The sequence below is a fragment of the Gambusia affinis genome, linkage group LG21 (assembly GCF_019740435.1).
Source record: "Gambusia affinis linkage group LG21, SWU_Gaff_1.0, whole genome shotgun sequence".
Lineage (NCBI taxonomy): Eukaryota > Metazoa > Chordata > Actinopteri > Cyprinodontiformes > Poeciliidae > Gambusia > Gambusia affinis.
In genome coordinates, this window is record NC_057888.1 from 10,412,752 (window position 1) to 10,435,088 (window position 22,337).

A 22,337-nucleotide genomic window follows, 5' to 3' on the forward strand; every position below is an offset into this window, starting at 1 on the left:
AAATAGGTTTTATTTAAACACAAAACAAAAAGCAATACAGAAAAAATATATATATTTAAATATACAAATGTTAAAAAGAAATTTAATTACAACCCATTTCTGATTTGAACTGCTGTATTTATAATGTAATCACAGTATTTCTAAAAAAGTCTTATCTAAATTTGAGGCAACAACCATAAGAGTTTTATAGATCAGGCAGTCAAAAGCATAGTAGCAAAATTATACTGCAGTGAAAGTTAATGTGTAAGAATATACACAAAAATATGTAGTTTAAATAGAAAAGGCAGCTTTGTTTGCTTGCTATACACAAAAGTTCTCAACGAAATATTTTTTTCTGCTTCTCAGCTATTTCGGACACCTCCAAGGCTTTGGGACCTGCGTCTTCATACAGTGGGTGCTTGATGTGTCTCCAAACTACTAAAACAATCCGGATGGCAAACAGCACACAGGATACAGCCAGCAGGACAGCTGCAAGAAGGCAATCTGTTAGGTAGTGTTCAACTTTGGGAATCATTTTGGTTTCTGTTTTGATTACTTCTTTGTTGTTTCTTCACTTAGATTTTGCCTTAGCTCATTCAGTGTGTTTTGTTCTAGGTTTATATTTAGCTTTTGTGAAGTGAGAGATTCTGTGGTGGGAAAAAACACTGGACAGTCCCTCTCAAAGGACATAGTGTCCTCATTCTCAGCAGCAAGTAGGGGGTGGTTACTCAACACAAAAGCGGGGAGGGGGCGTCTGCTTACTGACGGCAGAGGCAAACGAAAACATAATCAGGATGAAACTAACTGATAAGTTTATTTTTCTTTCTGGTTGCCTACCCATCCCCCCTGCACCTTATTCCTTCTCTTTTTCTCTCCCTTCTCCACTCCTCCTTTTCCCCTTGGTATAGTATTCTTGGTAGCTGTTCCTGGCCCATTTCAAAAACTGGTAGTCTAAAAAAATATTTCTTATACCACATTTGCTTTAGGTAATTTAGTATTACTGACATTCTTATATTACTTACATATAAAACATATAAGAGTTCCATTTTTCTTACCAATGAAGATGCCATTGCGGCTGGGTGAGGTGGCGTCATAATTCTTGTCCATGTTTCCAGACAGAGCCCAGATCACAACAATGTAAGGAATGAAAACATACCGCAAATGTTTGTCCAGAACAAAGTTTTCCACAACGAACCTGCAAAGGCATTGATTATGAAGCTTATGTTACAATTTTTCTTCCCAAGATGTACATTATTCAATGAAATACCACTCACCACCCAAGCAGCACCACAGACAACAGAGAGTATGATAGGGTGGCAGAGTCTGCTGTGGACATGTTGGCCTCATACTTCAGCACAATAGTCAGGTTGAGGAGCGTTGCAATGGTGGTCCATGTCGTGTATATCATCACACCATTGAGAACCTGCGGGTAAAGATTTAATGAGTTTGAAAATGTAAGGGTTTTTTTGCCTTGTTTCTTTTATTTATTTCTGTAAAATAAAATGCAATCATGCCTACCCAGGCTTGGTTTGGGCCGTTAATAAATTGACATTTTTGGCACCCTCTAATTGCCATTGTTGACTGCAGCTCAGCTGATATTATTTATAACTATTGCTTGACTGTTTTTCAGTCACAAATAATATAGTACATTACATTTTTCCAGATTTTGTAGCTTTCATACACTGATTGCTATGACTTAAAAAAAAATTGCACAAGTCTGGTTCACCTTTAGGTCAGATTTTCAAAAGCCTCAAACAATAGAAAAAGCAGAATGACCTGCCTAAGAAAAAGCTTCAGTGATGCAGAGCTATGCTTGTTTTGGTGCAGCATATTTGTATCAACCAAAGTCATGGCGATACTGCCTGGTAATCGAGGGTCATCACCCACAGTTATGTGAATCATGTTCTGATAATCACTAACGTGAGTAAGATGCCAGATAGAAATGTAAGTAAACTTCTGAACTGTAGATTGTTGAAAGAAACTCTAGAATAAAAATTTTACTCAATTTTTTGGAATTAAGCTAATGCTAATCTTCCTAAACAGGAAATGTAATGAATTATTTTATTATTTAACTCTTTTTTTATTTAATTTCCCAGCTTATGTTTAAGCTAATTTAGCAGAGGCTGCATTTGTAGGTTTTGTTACTTAGCTGAAGAGTAATGTCAAACATAATGCTTCTTTCATTTTGTGTGTTTCTTGAATATCAAACCTTATTTCAGTGATACTGTAGCTCTATTTGGAACCTTAAACACCTGCTTAGTTTGCTTGTTTCTTGGGCTGGCTGTTTCAGCACTTACCAACATGCGAATGAGCCACAGATCTACTTTGCTGTACTTGTTGAGCCAGGGTCCGTAAACGTGAAGCCCGTGACAGATAAAGCCAACCATGGAGTAGTTTGTACAGATAAGCAGGATGAGGAAAATGAGCGCAGGAATCATCAGTCTTAAAACAGAAAACACAAATTTAAACACTCAAACAGCTTGCTTTGTGACTTAGTTGAGATTGTTACAAAAACAAGCTGAAGCTTTTAGAGAAGGCTCATACCCTCTGTCCCAAACAAGAAGCCAAGAAATGTTGAATCCTTGATTGAGACACCAGCTGATGAAGAATCCATAGGGCAACACTGCGGGGCTGCAGTAGATATATCCATAACCATTCCTGCAGAACAAAACAAATGGGACGGTCTTTATATCACTTTTACTTTCATTAGCATTGCAGAGCCATTGTTTAAACTCATTACTTCATCTTTAAAAGCAAAAATAAACACAGAATGTTCCTGCTACCTTCTGCAAAGACCAGAAACAATGTAAACAATCATTGCAGACAGCCAGATGTAGATGACGGTCCAGATGTTGAAGGTCCACCCCGAAGGAGTGAGCTCTGTGTCGTACACAGCCGACACATTGCTTGTAGTCGTAGTATAGGGACCTAAATAAGAGAGGTAAGATGCAACTGCTGATTCAAACTCAAGAGAAACGTCCATGTTGAACTGATATTTGTGTTTATTATCCTGAAGTGAGAATTTAAGACTTACAGAGAAAAGAATCTTAACAGAAGAGATAGAACATATAATTCAACTCACCAACTCCAACCACAGAAAGCCCGTTGAACACCAGACTTACTGCATAGACGGCAACAGATATTATTATGGCAGCAAGTCGCCCATAGTTGTGCTTTCCCATTGTGGTCTGCTGCAATTACACTATTGACAAATTGAGAAAAATACAGTTTTTAAGTATGAAAACAGTGTTAGAAAAAAAACACTAGTCCTTTTTTTTTTTTACAATTTTGATAATATACAAAGATTTACATTTAGGCTGTGAAACAACTTGTATAACGTTACATATACATTCACGTGTTGTGATGTCAGCTCCATTTTATGCAAGTCAATAAAAAACTGGCAACGTGACAGAAAACAAAGTCCACACATACATAGGCTGTAGCGTACCTTGTTTGCTCCTTCTGATGTCCACTAAGTCACTGGTGTGAAGAGAATGAGTAAATGCATAGCACCGAGGGGGATCGGCCTGTTATATAGAAGTTTAAAGTTAGGTAAGAGAAACGTTTATGACCCACCTGAGGGTCACGTGCACTTAGCTTACAGGCACTTTCCGCTTGGTACAGAGGGTCCAGTTATTTTTAGATGATGCGCATATATATAGCAAATTCCTCCTTTATTAAAATTATGGTGCTTTTTTTTATTATTAATCTTTGGTTTATGATTAACAGACAGACCAAGCAAACGGATATTTGAAACTGTTCTTGTAGTTTTTGTTATATCAGATGATGTCATTTAACAAATAAGTCATTCCTTCTTATATCAGCTGTGGTGTGTGCACTGTTGCCGCGCTTACTGCAAGGAATGTTTTGACAAATATACCTTTCGATAAAGGATTTCTTGAACTTTTGGCTTAGTATTCTGAGAAACCTATATACACATAAATCTACAAAAAACTACGGAAGTAGCACACATATGAGATCAGAGAGGCTCAGAAGTGGAAAGGATTCTATTCTCATACCAACCTATAATCAGCTGAAGTGTTTAAATGTTGGCTCCTAAGCTCTTAAATGTGTATATTCATTTATTTATATGCTCTCTGCTATAAATGTTTTTGCTTATTTCTGTCGCTTTAATTTCAACATAGGTGAAGAGTAGCAACTTCTGGTAGATGTGGAGGTCACGGCAACTCAGCGCAAAATCATCTTATTTGATAATGTTCGTTTCATAAACCTTCCCTCCAAATGGAACAGACTCCTGCAAGGCGGTGACACTCCCACCCGTATATGGTGTAATAATTCATAGTAAGAAGATTACAGAGCAGATAAAAACATATGGGAGATTTGAATCACTGAGTTGTAAAGAATGTTCTCCTCTATTATCGTCGTGATACCAATTTAATTCAAATATTTTCTTGTAATGATACTTTTTAACTCTGATTGAAACTCATATTACTCTCAGTTACTTTCCAGTTTAACTTTCAGAGAAGTAGCAAAAGAATAAAACCTGGTTTTCATCACAGATTGAAGCTTATTTAATATTTAAATAAGCATATTTAATTGACAAATATTCATTGACCTAATCTTCAGTAAGATTAGGATTAACAGACTTCTACTCAGTTTTAATCATCAAGTTGTTTAATTGCTGAACTGTTTTTAAAGATTATGTAATTAGTATGATTGCACCTATGTTGTATTTTTACCTGCAATGTGTATTTATTGATTTATCCACTTGATATTCTTTAATCTGTTGAAAATTTAAGAGAAAAGCTCTCTCAATTCAATATTTGTTGCGCAGAAAAATTAGGGAAAATTTATTTGGTTTGTTTTGATTAATGCAATTAATCTTATGTTTGTATTTGTTGTTATAGTGAATTCAGTAAAGAACACTAAATACTTCATTAATACATAGAAAAAAAAATTCAGACTGTTTTGTTAATGTATTTAATGTCTTGAATGTGTTCTCTTGTATTATATAATTTTCCTTCAAGGATAAGTGATGAAATTCTGGTTCTAACATTGACACTGCAAAAATAATCCAGGCATATCTAGTATAAATTGATTAAAAATAGTCTTTATTTTCATAATGTAAAAACTAGACAACCCAAAAGTCATAATATATTAACAAAAAGCAAACAATAACATAAGGACAAAGCACATGCGAAATAAAAATCGCACACCCATATCTAATCTCTCAGGGACCTCAGCATGTTGACAGGTGTTATCATGTATGTTCATAAGAGCTTTATGATGAGTCAGCCATCTTTTCAAGGACACGCTTATCATTTTAAACAGATGCAATGGATTTTCAGAAATATTTTACAGAGGTCGCAAGATAAAGTCAGACATAAAATAAACGCCTCAATTACACACACATACGCAATCAAGACGCTCATCTAAACATCTTTTTCTGCTTCTCTGCAATCTCCATTGGCGACATGTCATCAGGGTTTACGTCTTTGTAGAGCGGTTTTTTGATTTGCCTCCAGGTGACCAGAAGTATCCGTGCAACAAACAGGAAACAGGCAGTGCCCAACAGTGCAGCTGTGTTGGAGGAAAAGTAACTTATCATATTACTAAAAACATTAAAAAATGCTTCTCATCTATCTTAAATGAGTCTGAGCATTTAGAATATTAGCCAGTTTCAGTAAATGTGCAAAGCCAGGATCATAGCTTCAATTTCAGTGAAAGGTGGTTCTATAAACTTAACTTAGGCTGGCTGAAAGACCAAATGCATGTCAAACCTTTTGAATTTTCACTTTAAAAAAGATTTAAAGCCAAAAATACTTTCCGCTTCCCAATTTAATTTATTTCAATTTGTAGTTATAATGCAGAAGATTTGTTTGAGCAAGACAGTGTGCAGCTGTTGACTTTTTGTGGAGGAGTTTTTTCTGTTGTTTGTCACACTTTGAAGGATCTACATTGATTAATAACAGGTATGATTTTGAATTGTGTTGATGTGCTATTTTGTATGACTTGATCAAGTCCGTCAGCCCAAATCATTATCCTATGCTGTGCTTGATACTTGAAATAAAGATTTTTGTTTTAAAGCTGCATTATTTTTATAAACCTATATCTAACTTTCAAGATTTGTTTAAGATCAGATGATTTGCACTTATTATGTAATAAATCATGAAACCTTGAAATTAAAAGAAATTGTATGCTCTCTTTACAATATCATAAATACATGTGTTCTGGAAATAAACTGAAAGTTATTGCAATGTTGTTGACTGAGGTAAGCATAGTTTTTTCTTACCAATGAAGACGTTATTGCGAGTGGGATCAGCAGCGTTGTAGTTTTCCGTAAAGACGCCTGTCAGCGCCCAGATCACAACCGGGTAGATGGAGAGAATGAACCTGACGTGTTTGTCGAGGACAAAGTTTTCCAGGAGGAACCTGAGACAGCCAAAGAGCCAAGACATTATGTCCATGTTGTTTGTTTGTCTGTAAAATAAAACAAATATTTTTTTTTTTTTCCAACTTATACACACCATGCAGCCACCACTACGGTCAAAAGTGAAAGGGAAACCGTGGCAGCCTCTGTGCTGGATACTTTGGCGTCATACTCTAACACAATGGTCAAGTTAACAAGAGAAGCTATGGTTGTCCATGTGGCATATATGGCGACCCCATTCTGAATCTGTTGTACAGACAAAAGAAAATATTAAGACAGAAGCTGAGAAGGCAGTTGAACAGGTAAAAGTTAAGCTGAAAAACTAACCAATACTCTGTGGAGCCACAGGTCTACTTTGTGGTATTTGTTGAGCCAGGCTCCATATTGGCTCAGGCCGTAGCAGGAGAAGAATATCACACCATAGTTTGTCAGTGTGATTAGGATGAGGAAAGCAAGCGCAGCAGGCATGAACCTTTAAAAGAATTTACACTTAGAATAAAAACACAGTTTACAACCAAACTTCACATTTAAAACTGTTTTGTAATTTGCACATTCTACTTCTTATCTCCTTAGCAAAGGTCAGCTTTATCAGTGGGCTGCATAATGAAACATTCTGTCCCTAATCCAGCGCTTTCAGTCTGCAAACTCATGGATACAATAAATAAAACACTCTCATGAAGAATTTTTGGAAACCTTTGATAAGTAGTTAAATCATTTGTAGTGTGTACAACTGCAAAGAAGTAGTACGTGCAAATGTCTGTTTGTAAAGGACATATGGTTTCCAGAGTTGGATATGACAATGTATCAGATGAAAAAAAATACTGATTTCCAGATATAGTTATTTTAGACATGGTATTAACATGTTAACATGGTGATTTAGACAATTTAATTTACCAACAAAATTGTATTTAAGTTACTTTAATTGTTATTTTTAAATAAATAAAAAATACAAGCAACAAAGAGCAATCCAAAAGAACCAGACCTTGCATATTTTTAAATATGCATCATTTTCATTATACAAATGGCTAATGAGGACTATTTCAGTGTTTTGTGAAAACAAAATACAGCCTCTTCTTCCTGACAAAAACTAAAGTATCCTACAAATCCATTTGATGTGCCAGTAATGCACAATAGCTTTGATTTTGAAACATTGAGTGCACCGAATGCAATAAACATGGCGCTTAACGTTATTGTAATGTCTTAAATAATCTTTCTCAAGACAAACTACCTACAAATGGAGAAAGAACGGATTATGCTGATATGAAAATATTTCCATCTTACATTCTGTCCCACAGGAACAACCATGAGACGTTGAGAACCAGATTCAAGCACCAAAACGCAAAAAAGCCGTACGGTAGAACAGGAGGGCTGCAGTAGACATAGCCATAGGCGTTCCTGCAGAGAATATTTACACACCACCAAAGTCAATATTGTAATTCAATGTCTACCTTAAGCCAAAAACCTCAATTTGAGCTTTTTCGCTTACTTTCTGAAGATGCCAGAGAGCACGTACACCATCACCAGAGCCAGAAACAAGTAAATGATCGTCCAGATGGTGAAGGTCCAACCTGATGGTGTGAGCTGGATGACAAACTGAGCAGAAATGTTGCTGGTGTCGTATAAAAACGGGGCTGTACAGTAAACAAGAAAAAAAGATATAAACGGAAAATCAGCTTAAAGGGTAAAAATAGAAACAATGAAACAAAAACAATAGAATTAGCCTTTTTTCAACTTTTTCCATTTAAAAAAAAAAAAGATATAACCAATGTAATTTGGAAAAGAATAGTTTTTTTATGTCATTGATATTACAAACAATTAAATAACTTAAATGAAATCTTTAAATTCAAACTCACAGCCTCCAGCTGCTGCCAGCGCAGAGAACACCATGGTGATGATGAAGATGATCAATGACAGCGCCATGGCAACCAGAAGACCGAGGTTGTGCTTCGCCATTCTTGATGCTTCAACTTATCTGAGAGCAAGAAAGATTTGTCAACCAATCTAAAAAAACAAGAGAGAAATGATGTTGGTGCCACGTCAGACAATCTGTATCATTAGCAGAAACCTACCGCTTATTTGCTACTGAGTAAGAGTTCTCCACAGTGTGGTGCAAAACGAGTGTCTTCACTGCATTTAAAAGGTCTCGTTGTGTAATAGCAGGACTTTTATAACGTTGAGTTTACTAGACTCTTCTGCACGTGTACTTGTTTGAAGCATGCGACACCAGACACTTTTTTTACATCAATGCAGATAAAAAAAACTTGAAAGAATGAAAAAACAAGGTGTCACCTGAGCTGACTCCTGTTGATGACTCTCTTTAGTAATTCTGAACGCATAAAGACTGAGACTTTAACCCCTTCACTGTGTTGGATAACAAGGTGTTTATGACCCATTCATACATTCATGTAAGCTTTCTTACCTAACCCCTGCGTTACTCTGTTAGGATTGGCCAGGGAGCGACTTTAATCCACCTGATCTTCAGAGTTATAAAATGTTGAACTGAACAAAATGCATCATGGTCCTGAAAAAAAGCTGACGGTGTGTCTTATTAGTAAACTTGAATGACTCGAATTATGTAAAAAAAAAATTTCAAAAACTTTATTTTTGGTACTTGTTTTGCTGAAATACCAAAAACACATTTGCATTGAGCAAAACCTCCAGTAGTCTTTAAAGAATGCTGATGCAATCAAAATTTGTAGCTTTCTTTTTTCACGCAAACATTAGTTCATTTTGAGTTATTATCTGGGAAATTAATTAAGTTATGCTTTTTATGTCTGTTTGTTTGTTTACATCAGGGATCTGCAACTTTTACAACACAAAGAGTCCAGGTGAACAAAACTCATTTAGTCACAAATGTTACAGCATATGACCTTTACAAAAAAAAAATTTAAATAACTTATTATTTTTTAACTGTTATTGCTGGGAAATATGAAGTAATTTTATGGAACCACCATTATGTTTCTATACCATTATGTTTCTATTTTGGAGTTCTAAAATAAAAGAAAACCACAACTTTTCCAAAAGGAAAATCTATGTGCTTTATTCTATGGGGTATTGATATCTGTTGAAAATGATGTTAAAAGACATGCACATCATTTCCAACCTACTCACAAAACAAATAGATCTGAACAAATAGTACTTCTAGTATCATTCTGTTGTGGAAATTGTAGTTATTCTATGAAAAAACTGGTGAAAACTGTCATTTGTTATTAGAAATATTATTTTTTTGATTGCTTTTTTAAAGTCTCACTTTCTGGCTCCGTTGTTTCTAACCATTGCTGTTTCTCTCCAATCAAAAGCAAATTTATATTTATAATCCAGCCAGGATTTCTGGTCTCACCTTTGAATAATAATAATAATTAAAAAAAAAAAAAGAAAAAAAAAGAAAAACCAAAAATTCCCCATACATTCTTATGATGTACAATGTAGAATAAAGTCATGTGTTAAATGGAAACCTTTAAGAGACAAAGGTTTAAATTTGTTTTCTGTTGGATGCTCAGAACATGAGGAGATTGTAGGAGTGAGAAAACAGACAGAGTTGCTTAAATACAGTATTCACAGCTAATTAAATATCTTAACTATAAACACACAAACATATACACTACAGACCAAAAGTTTGGACACACTTTCTAATTGAATTCAGTTAGAATTCAAACTTTTGGTCTGTACTGTATATACATCTGTTAGTTTTTCACAAAAATGCATTTAGTTTAATATGTTGCTCAGTGAAGAATTTAATTGAGCCATTCATTTTTTAATTACTTTAATTTATACTATTTGAAAACTACATTTATCTATCTGTGCATTTACTTAATACTAATACTACACACAATCCACCCTGTCTATTATATTGCCATAATTCAGCCATTTTTATTAAAAGCATTACATCCTAGTTACTACAACTCTATACTAGGGTCATCTGATAAAGAGTTTATAAAACAGAGGACTAGTTCATTGCATTTAGTTACGAAAACGAGTTTCGATTTGATCTTATGAAATCGCAGAACAGGAATTATAAAACTATAAAAGTTTACTACCCCTTCTAACACCAACTTTTAAAGCGGACACCATGCGATGAATGATTAAGTAAGAATGTTACAAAACTATGCACACAGTGACACATATGTTTTTGCACACAAATAAAGCGCATTCACAAAAGTTACTCTTCGGGAAACTGTTTATTTTGTTTTGATAGAGCTTTCAGAACAAGTCGCGTGTGTCCATCGCTGTTAGTAAACAAACACAAAATAAACCGTTTGGCACGTGAACTATTTCCATATCAGTCATCCTCGTGCATAACTGAAGCTTTTTTTTAATTAACAGTTTTGTTTTTTTGTTTGTTTGTTTTTTTACAGTGGCAGGCTGAACTCTGTTGATCAAACTGCCTGCAGCAGACTCGGACTCAAACATATTTTGACATAAAACATAAACAAGCTTCAAGAAAATCATTTTTGATCGTTACAACAAAGTCTTTCTCAGCTTTTGGGGGTAAAACTGAACACATGTCCAGAACATTTTTTTTTTCTTTTTTCTTTTTGTAATTATGTACAGTTTTTGTGTTATTGTCATCTGAGTCTGTCAAGTTACCAGAACTTGAAAACCTGTAGCTCCGTCTCTGTCTCCATCCGCTTTTTTTCCTGCGGACAGTACCTGCGTGTGTGAGCGTGGTCCCCGCTGGCCCCGCAGATGGGGCAGGTGTAACTCCACAGGATGGGGCAGGTTACCTTCCCGTCGTCCGATCTAAGTGCGTGGGACCGATACACCCGAGGAGATTCCCCGTTCTGCCTGCAGAAGCGGCAGAGGTCCGCCGAGGTCCTGCTGCAGCTGCTCGTGTCCGACAGACTGCTGCTGCTGCTGATTGATCTAGTCTCTGAGGATTTTTTCCTTTTCTTCCCATCGAGTAAAGTCTGGATGTTGTACATCTGCTGGACAGGCTCATTTGTGGGCTCATGTGTGTCTCCAAGCTCCACCGGACGCCGGTCGCTCCCCAGGAGCGTGTTCAGGTTCATGTAGTCGTGCCACATGTCGAAGCTCTGGAAGTCCACTCTTGTTTGCGTTGTGGTCATTTTCGAAAAACAGGATTGTCTGAGTTTGACTTTGATCGCGTTATGGCATACTTATAGACGCGTGGACATATAGCTTCAGAGTGCGACAATGTTTACGTACTGTGATGGCTGGCAGGTGTTTAATTAAGCAATTTGACGGGGTCACCTTTCATCTTAAACTCTTCTTTTTGAAGAGAAGCGATATTTTTATTGTTTTCACGTGTCACTATGGAAGATGTAACAGACTATGTCCAATAAGTCAACCTATCTAATTAAACTCGATCGTATCTGAATAAGGCTTGATACATTTTAATATATGTACTATGATTAACAATAAGTCCGATTCAATTATTGTATGAAAAATATTATGAGGCTCTCAATCAAAATAATCTATGAATCATCATATCAAATGTTCTTTTCAAACTTTGCATTTGAAAGTTGTTTTGGAGGTCTTGGGTCAAATGATCATCAATCCCGATAGAAGATCGCTGCTCTTTGTAGACAAATAGGCCTTTAAATGTTGAAAGCCTGAACGATTATGTTTTAAATGATTGCCCAAATAGGGGTAAGAATGAGGAGAACATTTATTTAACATTCAAAACTTATGTATTTATTTACATATATTACCGCTTAAGTTGTTTTTATTAATATATGCTTACAATGTCAATTTTGCTTTAAAAGACCTGTTTTTAGAAGAACTGCCAGATTAATGCTCAACAGTGTTATTTATTTATTATACATATAGCCTATTTGATTTTCATGTTGTATTGTTCATATTATTATGAGCAATACCACATAATACTTTTTCTAATAAGTATTAAAAAAGAGAAAAGTGTGATTCGAAATATATTAAATATAAATAATTATATTATATTATATTATATTATATTATATTATATTATATTATATTATATTATATTATATTATATTTTTTATTTTTGCAGTTTGTGATTTTCAAGATGTAACATTGTGTAATCACCTCTATTTTGGAGTACCTCAACTCTGTAGGTTCAAGGTGTGAATTTGGGATTAGATTCACACCTAAATATAAGAAAAGAAAAAAAAAATGAAAACAGAATGTCACTGAAACTTACTGAATACTTAATGTGCGCGTGTGTGGCTGCACAGGTGACCCATGATTCATCTCAAGCCATAAGATGGCCATCGGCGCCGACGTGTCTCGTCTAATCCACTTCAAAAATATAGAACATTTAAAAGTGACACCTGCACAGTCAGGCTTCACGCTATCAGAGGGCGGACCTGTAGATGCCACTTGCTTTGAAGTTAAAAGCGTTCTTTAAATTCTTGAAAAACCAACTTATAAGTAAAATATTAATAGAAAAATAGCTAAATGTCTAGAGATGCAAACTCTGAAACTGTATGAAACACGTTTTATTATTTTTAGGACAGTGGTTTGACTGTAGAAATAGACAACCGCTTTGTTTATGAAGTAAAACGCATCTTGTGGGCGGAGCTATTGTGCGTAAGCGAAGTCTCAGTATTGCGCATGCGCATTGGTTGACATACCGGCGACAGCAGTTCGACGGTGGCCTAGCGAATACAGGGGATTACGAGCCCAATCTGACAGGTCAGAATATTACAACTATCTTCATTTTGAGATTCATAGTGTTTTCCACTAATTAATTTGGAGAAAATAGTTTAATTCCAGTCAAAAGCGTTTGTAAATATTTGGTTGTCCAGTGTGCTGAGGTGGGTTTTGCGCTAAGCTAACGTCCAGTTAGCCGCTGTTCGACTGTTAGCTTGGGGTGTTGAGCGCGGCCAACACTGGCTGTGACATAACCAACTTGACCGATTGGGGCCATCATTCTACCTTATACCGGTGCTTTTTAATATGCGTTAATATGTAAAGGACATGCTTAGGATACCAAATTAAGTTTGGTTTGCTGATAATTAGGCTGTGTAAAGCCATAAAAAGCTAATCCTGCTGCTAGCAGTGTATCTTGAAATGCTGTGAGTTGTTAGGCAATGTTTGTTTAGGGGAATGATCTACTTCTTAACTGTTTAAAATTAAAAGCAGCTGAGGTTGCTGTATCGACTCCTCTGCTAATACTGACAGCTGTCACATTAGCTCATCTCGGAGCATGCATGTAAGTACTGATGTAGGCATGTTTTTATGAAGGGCTCTGATCCAGCTGTTAAGATAAACAAAATTTGACAGGAGCGAAAGATTAGGGTGATGGTAAGGTGGCCTTCTAGCTTCAAAGACGCGAAGCTCATTGCAAAAGCTGAAGGATCAAACACATTTGTGAAGAACAAATTCAGAAATCATAAGAAGCATTTGACTTCTACCAATAAAGGCTTTTTCATGATGGTTTAACAGTTTTTCAATGTTCCTTTCTTTTGTTAAAATGTATTTGTTTTTTTTAATCAAAAGTGATACTCCTTGTACATTGATTATTTTTTAATAATCAACAATCTGCGTCTTAAAATTTTAACAAAAGTCTTGGTTATACAAAAATAACTTTAAATCTTATTCCCAAATGGGTATGAATAATTTTGAGCTTAACTGTGCTTATAGTTTAATTAAATATGAATTGTCCAGCTAAATCTGTATACTGGAATGTATATAATTTACAATTATGAATTATGAGATGTTACATGTGCAAGATGACTTTGAGTTTGCATCTTTGCCATTTTTGTAAACACATGTTGCCATTTTGTTCCTTTTCTTTCAGTTTTGTCCTTTAAATGTACCATTTTGTAGCACTGTATTTGAACCATAATGTATCAATTTAGATTTTGCTGGAGTGAAGCTGCAGGCTGCTCCATTTCATACTCAAGAAGTTGTACACAAAACTGCAAAAGGCGAGATTACAATAAATTTGTGTATGGGGCCTTTGGAACAGTAGTGGAAATGATTTTGAGAATCCTTTGCTAATAATAGATGCTTGTATTTTCTCAGGGTGCACCATGAGTCAGGGTAAGGACAATGCAAGACTCAAGAGCTACAAGAACAAGTCTCTCAACACAGATGAGATGAGGAGGAGGAGGGAAGAGGAAGGTCTGCAGCTCCGCAAACAGAAGAAGGATGAACAAGTAAGTAATTCATGGTGTAAAATCAAACTGAAGTAACACAGCTGATGTACAGTACTTGCTATATTGTAATTATAAGTGACTGATACATCATGTATGTATGCATATATATATATATATATATATATATATATATATATATATATATAGTGCTTGAAAGGCTAAAACTCACAGACTGGTTGGATATTTTTGTGTTGACAAATGAATAATGAACATAATAGCTTTCATCAGTGTTACAATAAAATTCTTCCTGTTATCATGCAGCACTTGTGATATCCTGACACAGACCATTACACATTACAAAATGGAACAAAAATGATGCATGATTTTCAAAATATTCTACAAATTAAGGGATGTGTTTTGTGTATTTCCATTCAGTTCTATTTCCTTTGATATCCTTAAATAAAATTCAGTCAATTGCCTTCAGAATTTACAAAATTATTAAACCCCTGTATGCAATCAAATTCGGCATAAAAACAGCTGTTTTTTGAGAGTTTTATTAGCCAATAATGATGAGCAAACAAGTAGGAAAAAATGAAGTCAGGCTTTAAAACAACATTTCAACTTCAAGTTGAAGTGCAGTGCAAGGCACTGTATGCATCTTCTTACTTGTGCTCTTCATATTCATGTGACATCAAGGTAAATGAGACAAAAATTATACTTGCATGTTCCAATTCTATTGCAGCTTTTCAAAAGGAGAAACGTTGCCACTGTGGAGGACGATGGAGCCCTGGAGGATGATGGAATGGCCGACAGCGGCTACCTGGAATCACAGGCAAACAACCTGGACCCACTCATGGTGAGGAAACATTTAAATAAGCATCCTGGTTCTCCTTAAATAAAAAAGCAACCCTTTGATAAAACCAGATGTAAATAAATTGTGTTGCAGGGTGGGGTCATCTCTGAAGACATGATTCAGATGATCTTCTCCAGTTCTCCAGAGCAGCAGCTAATAGGCACTCAGCGCTTTAGGAAACTCCTTTCTAAAGGTACAGCTGCAAGTTTCACTTATGTGTGCATCACTTATGGCTGTGGACTTTATTCGCTAAAGCACAGCATGTTCTGCTTGTCGTTAAATGATCTGAACCTATGAAATAGTGATATTGCTCAAAATACAAGGATTGTCAAAATCTGTCATTATGAGCAATTCTACTGCCTATGCGTGATTATAATTAAAGTTTAGGTAAAACTTCTCCAGCTCCGGTATTTAATTTGGACTTGTTCTTTTCCCTTCTTCTTCTGTATTTGTCAAACAGAACCAAACCCACCCATTGATGAAGTTATTGCTACTCCAGGGGTTGTGGAGCGTTTTGTTGAATTTCTGAAGAGGAGAGAAAACTGCACACTGCAGGTACATTTACATACTGATTCTGTTCAACAGTACAGGTGTGGAAAATCCAAAATATAGAATTTCAGTTTGGTTAGGTTCCACATTTAAAGTCTTAACGCTGTAGAAATGTTTGCTATATATTAATTGGGAACTTTTGCATTTATGCTTAAAAAAATTTCTTAACACCTTGCCTTCCTTCTATCTAGCATCCTATATATTTTCCTTATGTTTAAGGATTACCATTAAACCTAATGTTACTGTACTCTTATATTCTGTGTTTTGTTTTAGTTTGAGGCTGCGTGGGTTTTGACCAACATTGCTTCAGGTACATCTCATCAAACGCGCATTGTAATCCAGGCAGGGGCCGTGCCCATATTCATAGAGATGCTCGCCTCGGACTTTGAGGACGTACAGGAACAGGTAAGAAAGATTTCTTGAACTTTCTTGTCATCGTTGACTTCTCTCAGTTCAGTTATGCCGTTCAAAACACACTTGCAGCACTTTTGTTGCGTTTACAGTTGAGCTTAAATGGCTGCTTTTCCCCTCAGGCAGTGTGGGCCTTGGGAAACATAGCAGGTGACAGCACAGAATGCAGAGACTTCGTCATAGACTGTAACATTCTTCCCTCCCTGCTGCAGTAAGTAGCTTCTCAGTTTCCTTATCTTTTCGATATTACTCATACAATTCAAATTCAGTTTCACAAGCTGGATCTGTAAAATTCTCTTTGCAGATTATTGGCCAAACAAAATCGTCTAACAATGATGAGGAACGCAGTGTGGGCGCTATCCAACCTGTGCAGAGGAAAGAACCCACCTCCAGACTTTGCTAAGGTAATTTGCCAGGACAAAGCATCACTATGGCAACTGCCCACATCTCGGTACAGCATTGCTTGCCTTTCAAGGTCACAAGCCTGTTATCTCTCATATCTTAATTGCACAAGTTTTTTCCTAACTGGATTTGAACACGATGTTTTCTCTCTCAGGTGTCCCCGTGTCTCAGCGTGCTTTCCTGGCTGCTGTTTGTTAACGACACGGACATCCTTGCTGATGCATGCTGGGCGCTCTCTTACCTTTCTGATGGCCCCAATGACAAGATCCAGGCTGTTATCGACTCAGGAGTCTGTCGAAGGCTTGTCGAACTGCTGATGTAAGTCATTAAACATGTACAGCGAAACTATGCAGACCGTTTTACTAATATGCTGACGGAAAATATGACTTGTTTATGGGCTATACGCAAACAAACAGAATTCCACACTTATTATAATTTGATAAAATAGTCACAGAGTCTTGCATGTGCACATCATTTCAACTGATTTGAGTGTACTGTTACAAATGCAGCTGCCTCTTAATAAATATATGCATAAAACATTGAGAGGATTTTAACGTAAACTCTTTCCAGAGTTTTGGGAGATTCACAAGGCCTGGGCTTCCTGAAGCCACAAGCTGATCTATGACGGAAATAAATAAATGTTTTAATGACATTAGAATTTGTGAAGGTGCACTTTTTTATTTTACTAAATTGAAAAATAGACAACAACGATGACAATCTGTGATTCTGCTCTCCTTCAGGCACTCTGATTATAAGGTGGTGTCTCCTGCACTGAGAGCCGTTGGAAACATAGTCACTGGAGATGATCTGCAGACACAAGTAAAGGCAACATCTACCTCAACTGAGTATTAGTATCTGGAGAAATTTGAATTTTCTGACTCTGTCAAATTTATATAATTTCAGGTGATTCTGAACTGTTCAGCACTGCAGTCTTTACTTCACCTGCTGAGCAGCCCCAAGGAGTCTATTAAGAAGGAAGCTTGTTGGACGATCTCCAACATCACTGCAGGGAATCGAGCACAAATACAGGTGCGTTTGCACTTTCTCTTTTATTTTAACTTTAAAAGTAATTAGAAGACCTGATGAGTTCCTTCCCTTGTTCACAGATGGTGATAGATGCGGGTCTGATGCCTCCTCTCATCAGCATTCTGCAAGTAGCTGAGTTTCGCACAAGGAAGGAGGCAGCGTGGGCTATTACCAACGCCACCTCCGGCGGCTCTGCAGAGCAAATAAGGTGAAACTCAAGGGCTGTTTAAGAAAAAACATTGCATCATAAATTTGAGTTAATTTTTGTGAAGATTTGTTACAAAATGTTATGTGTCCTTTAAGACCATGAACTTTATTCTTTGCATTTTTTATAAATCTGTGAAAGCCTTATAACAAAAATATAGCATAAACGTTCTCTTTATTATGTTTAATATCTTAAGATTTAATCTAACCATCTTTACTTCATCCTAAGACTTCATGTATGGTTAATTTTTCTAAGCTTTGAGTGGTTTTGACAGAAATCTTATTCCAAAGACAACCTCTTTTACTATGGTTAAGTGATGAGTCTCATTTTTGCTGTGTCTGTACTGCCCACTGCAGGCATCTAGTGGAACTTGGTTGCATAAAACCTCTGTGTGACCTTCTCACACTGATGGATTCCAAAATAGTCCAAGTGGCTCTAAATGGTCTAGAAAACATCCTGCGGCTGGGAGAACTGGAGGCCAAGAGAGGAGGAGGCATTAACCCGTACTGTGCTCTCATTGAAGAGGCCTATGGTTAGTCCGTGCGTCCGTCCATCCACCCACCCATCTAGTTTTCTATCTATTTCCTCATCTATTAATCTGTTCATCCAATCATACATCCTTTCTTTTTGCAGCTTCCATTTTCTGTTTTTTTGCCATTAAATCTGCTATATATTGTAATTTTGATGAAACCTCACTCTGGAATTTTGAGAAGAAAAATGTGCTGAAGCCATGATGTTCACGTTTCCCTGGTAAAATAAAAGACAACCATTTCCAGCTCTATCTTCCTCTGTTCCCTCTCAGGCCTGGACAAACTGGAGTTCCTGCAGGGTCACGAGAACCAGGAAATCTACCAGAAAGCCTTCGACCTGATCGAGCGCTACTTCAACACCGAAGACGAGGACCCTTCGCTGGCTCCGGCCGTCGACCTGCAGCAGCAGCAGTTCCTCTTCCAGCAGTGCGAGGCTCCGATGGAGGGCTTCCAGCTATAATGCTAAAAATCCCCCCCAAGCTCCAGCTTCATCTTCATCTATGCTCACGTCTCTCAGTCGCTGCCCACAGCCAAGACCCAGAGTGACAAACAGCCCTGCTCCTCCCCTTTCCCAGAGAGATGGATTCAATCATCATCTTGGTCATTATAATACTACGTAACAGTAAAGAAGCACATATTTGTGCATACATCCAACATGGGTCAAGTCTTGTCAGCCAGTTCATCGAGGTTCACTTTATTTTTCTGTTTTGTGCCGACTTCCTGGCCAGAGCTCCAGCATCTCCTGTCAGACCATTCTCATACTCCTCATCGGAAAGAAGAACGTCCTTCTCCTTGTTGCCATAGGGTTGGCAAGCACTCTCTCAGCCAGTGGGAGAATTTGGACTGCCCTGCTTGTCTGAAGCATTAATGACTTGGAAGATGGACAAATATTGACCCGGTTCCCCTTAATTTGTCCTCCTACACAGAGAAAGAGCCAACCTAAACACTGGACTGACCCCCAGACATTGACCTCATGTTTGAGTGCATCACTTGGACTGACTAAGAAAGGCACTTAACTTAAAAAAAAAAAAAATGGAGGATTAATTTCCTCAACTTTTCTCAGAATCCACACAGACTCAATTAGAAACTTGACTGTGTCGCTACGCGGTGGATTGCTCGCATTCCCACCCTAATCTCATATCATTCCTTCTTACCAGTATTGGGACTTTTCCACATGCACTGGCTCCACCTTCAAGAGTTTAAACTGCCGCATCTGATTAAAAAACCCCATGGAACCATGGGAATTGGAGTCTTCCCTCGCACTGAGACAATTGGACTTGGACAAAACAAAACAGACTATATAACCCTGGGTTCTGTCCAGCAGCAAGCCAGCGGAATTTTATTTTATTTTATTTTTTTTTCATTTATTAAACCATTGTTTCATTTCATTTGCAGCACTTTAGTTCTGGACTTTTGCCTATTCATCGACAGTAGTCTTTATGTTTTCTATTTAAGTTGGTTGATGATACGGCTCTTCCCTCCTCAGGAAGCGAGATGTAAAGAGTCCAGGCCCTCACTCCTGGTATGACAAAGATTACACTGTTTACCCTTCTACCCAAGGGGAATTCGAGCAGATTGTGGACTGAAATTGTCAGCAAACACTTGTCAAAAACTAGGGATTTTTTTTCCCCTCAGCAAAGCTAAAACAACTCTGCATTTGGTGAATTGGCAGTTTTAATCTATGAGCAGTCTAACACGAATCCAGATAAATGTTTGCTGTTTGATTATGCCAAATCAAGACATGTATCAGACTGAAGAATCAAGGTTGGTCTTCTTTTTTTTTTTTTTTTTTATTGGGAGTTAGCATCGTTAGTTGTTGGTGCCATAATCCCTAATATATGGAAGTCTTGTCTGAACATCAACAGAAAAAAGGAAAAAAAAAAAACATCCAGATTAAACTTGAAAATCCTCATGATCATTGTAGTTAGCACAACGGAATGTTTGTTTACCAAGTACTCTTCTCATGTTGCTTAATTTTGTCAAAAATCTCTCCAAGAGATGACCAGCTCTTTGTGTTCATTACTGTTTGTTGTACTGAGTTTGTGCATCTGTTCTGTTCTGCCATTTGCATAAAAGTCATTTCAGAAACTCCGAACAGTGGCACGTGGATCCGTTTCATTGCCGCATGTGATTACTGTGTGTTTTGCCGAGGTGGAAAACGTTAATTTCGGTTTTATTCAGTAATTTTCTCATAAATGCATGTTTGAAATTGCAACAGAGAGAGTATAATCTCGTGTTTTCTCAAATAGTCTGACATCGAAATCATAAAATTCATGTTCGGTGTGAGTAAAACCTCCCAGGTAAGGTCATTAATTAACAGAACATATCCGAAGAATAATTACTTTATTAAACTGATCCTTTTATTTCTATAAACAGACAAGCCATAATAGCTATTGGTGGGCTTCATCAAACCAACTTACGAACTAGATAAAGATCCTAGTGACACTGGATCCACTGTCTGTTATTTTCAAACTAAACACAGGTATGTATAAACAAAGAAAACAGTAAATTTAGCACTTACACAGTCAGAAATGTTTTATTCTCCTTTCATTTAATTCCTCACTGCAGCTCTAGGCTTGGTACCGCTACAGATTTCTCTTTTCCTCTGAGAACTCCAACCACTTGGAAAACGGTCACTCCTTAAATTTGCTTGGGCTTTTTTTTCTACAATTAGATCTGCAATGTGAGGCTAATTGCCTGGTTGGCAAAAAGTCCCACTGAGTACAAGTTCAGTGGAGGAGTTCTCACTCTTGAGAACTCCTCCACTCTCCATAAGTTGTGAGCTTTGGTACAAACACAAGTTAGGCGAAAATACAGTCGAGACCAGGTGTTTACATTCATGGAGTAAAAAAAAAAAAGAAAAGAAAAAGACAACAACTTGTCCAGGTTTTTTTTTTCCTCCCCGACAATGCATCAGACTATTTCTATTTGGTAAGGCCAGATGATGATGATGTAATGGCTTACAAGTTAAATCGAGGCAAAATTGTGGATGTATTTTAAATCAATGCCGAAAGCTGCTTTCTTATGTAATGACATCAAAAAGTGTAAAATAAACCTAAGATACCGGGAAAATTACTGCGAATCTCCAAAAGTCTGGTTCAATGTCACCTACAGTTTCCAGATACCCAAGGGTCAGCTGTTATCAGAACTGGAACGTCCAGCTGTACAACAACCTCAGAAGAAAAGCGAAAGACGTTGTGAAGATGCCAGCTAAGCTCGTTCCGACATGTACGCGGGAACAAAGACCTTGAATTTTTTTAGCCATATAAACTGTAGCCTTGTAAAAACCCTGCTCTACACTTCGCTTCGTGCAGATGGTCTGGACCCTCGGCTATTGAGAAACGATTGCTTCCCGGAGGCGTGGACTCTGTTGGAAGTATTTAAATTTCACCCAATCGCTAACACTTAGCTGTGACGTATGCGGTGCACCACTTAGCTTACCAGAAACTGCCTGCGCTGCAAAGAGAGAAGTGCCAAGCTGAACAAGGGCGACTGTTAAATGAATATTTGTGGCCAACACAGACTGAACTGCATCGCTGGCGTCCTCCGCTGCCATTGCTAAAACTACAGGCAGACTGCGATTCTTAAATATATCAGAAAACGTTCGCCCCTTCTTCTGTTCGCTGATTGGCCCGGTTGAATTGATTTCTGTAAATCAGGGGTCTCAAACTCCAGGCCTCGAGGGCCGCAGTCCTGCAGTTTTTAGATGTGCCACAAGTACAAAACACTGGAATGAAATGGCTTAATTACCTCCACCTTGTGTAGACCAGTTCTCCAGAGCCTTAATTATTCTATTCAGAGGCACATCTAAAAGTTGCAGGACTGCGACCCTTCAGGCCTGGAGTTTGAGACCCCTGCGAAATCAATTGTAGAATGATTTACAGAATGAGATGTACAGTGTTCTATTGAAAATTTCGTCAAGGCAGTCTTTCGAGTCTGCCTTATTACG

The 22,337-nt window shown here is 37.2% G+C and overlaps 4 protein-coding genes across 5 annotated transcripts; 1 reads left to right on the forward strand and 3 right to left on the reverse strand.

Annotated features, from left to right (window-relative positions):
* Positions 1-99: 99 nt before the first annotated feature.
* LOC122824601 lies at positions 100-3,556 on the reverse strand. Its single transcript, XM_044105437.1, has 8 exons — positions 3,428-3,556; positions 3,062-3,181; positions 2,763-2,907; positions 2,524-2,637; positions 2,277-2,421; positions 1,254-1,402; positions 1,035-1,174; positions 100-468 (listed from the first exon to the last, which is right to left on the reverse strand). The coding sequence occupies exons 2-8, from the start codon at positions 3,159-3,161 to the stop codon at positions 317-319; spliced, it is 945 nt and encodes a 314-aa protein (XP_043961372.1). The 5' UTR covers positions 3,162-3,181; positions 3,428-3,556; the 3' UTR covers positions 100-316.
* On the forward strand, positions 394-20,483 carry kpna1 (karyopherin alpha 1 (importin alpha 5)). Of its 2 annotated transcripts, none has more exons than XM_044105435.1 (14): positions 394-490; positions 14,339-14,472; positions 15,155-15,268; positions 15,359-15,458; positions 15,726-15,820; positions 16,088-16,219; positions 16,348-16,436; positions 16,530-16,629; positions 16,782-16,945; positions 17,368-17,446; positions 17,531-17,656; positions 17,734-17,861; positions 18,215-18,390; positions 18,661-20,483. In XM_044105435.1, exons 2-14 carry the CDS (start codon positions 14,347-14,349, stop codon positions 18,846-18,848), a joined length of 1,617 nt encoding a protein of 538 aa, XP_043961370.1. In that variant the 5' UTR covers positions 394-490; positions 14,339-14,346; the 3' UTR covers positions 18,849-20,483. The 2 variants fall into 2 exon arrangements, with proteins under 2 accessions (XP_043961370.1, XP_043961369.1); XM_044105434.1 differs by lacking the exon at positions 394-490 and adding an exon at positions 12,856-13,003.
* LOC122824600 lies at positions 5,087-8,509 on the reverse strand. Its single transcript, XM_044105436.1, has 8 exons — positions 8,440-8,509; positions 8,224-8,342; positions 7,857-8,001; positions 7,652-7,765; positions 6,698-6,842; positions 6,468-6,616; positions 6,233-6,372; positions 5,087-5,520 (listed from the first exon to the last, which is right to left on the reverse strand). The coding sequence occupies exons 2-8, from the start codon at positions 8,321-8,323 to the stop codon at positions 5,369-5,371; spliced, it is 945 nt and encodes a 314-aa protein (XP_043961371.1). The 5' UTR covers positions 8,324-8,342; positions 8,440-8,509; the 3' UTR covers positions 5,087-5,368.
* nanos2 (nanos homolog 2) lies at positions 10,559-12,034 on the reverse strand. Its single transcript, XM_044105438.1, has one exon. It carries the CDS (start codon positions 11,434-11,436, stop codon positions 10,954-10,956), a length of 483 nt encoding a protein of 160 aa, XP_043961373.1. The 5' UTR covers positions 11,437-12,034; the 3' UTR covers positions 10,559-10,953.
* Positions 20,484-22,337: the final 1,854 nt, after the last annotated feature.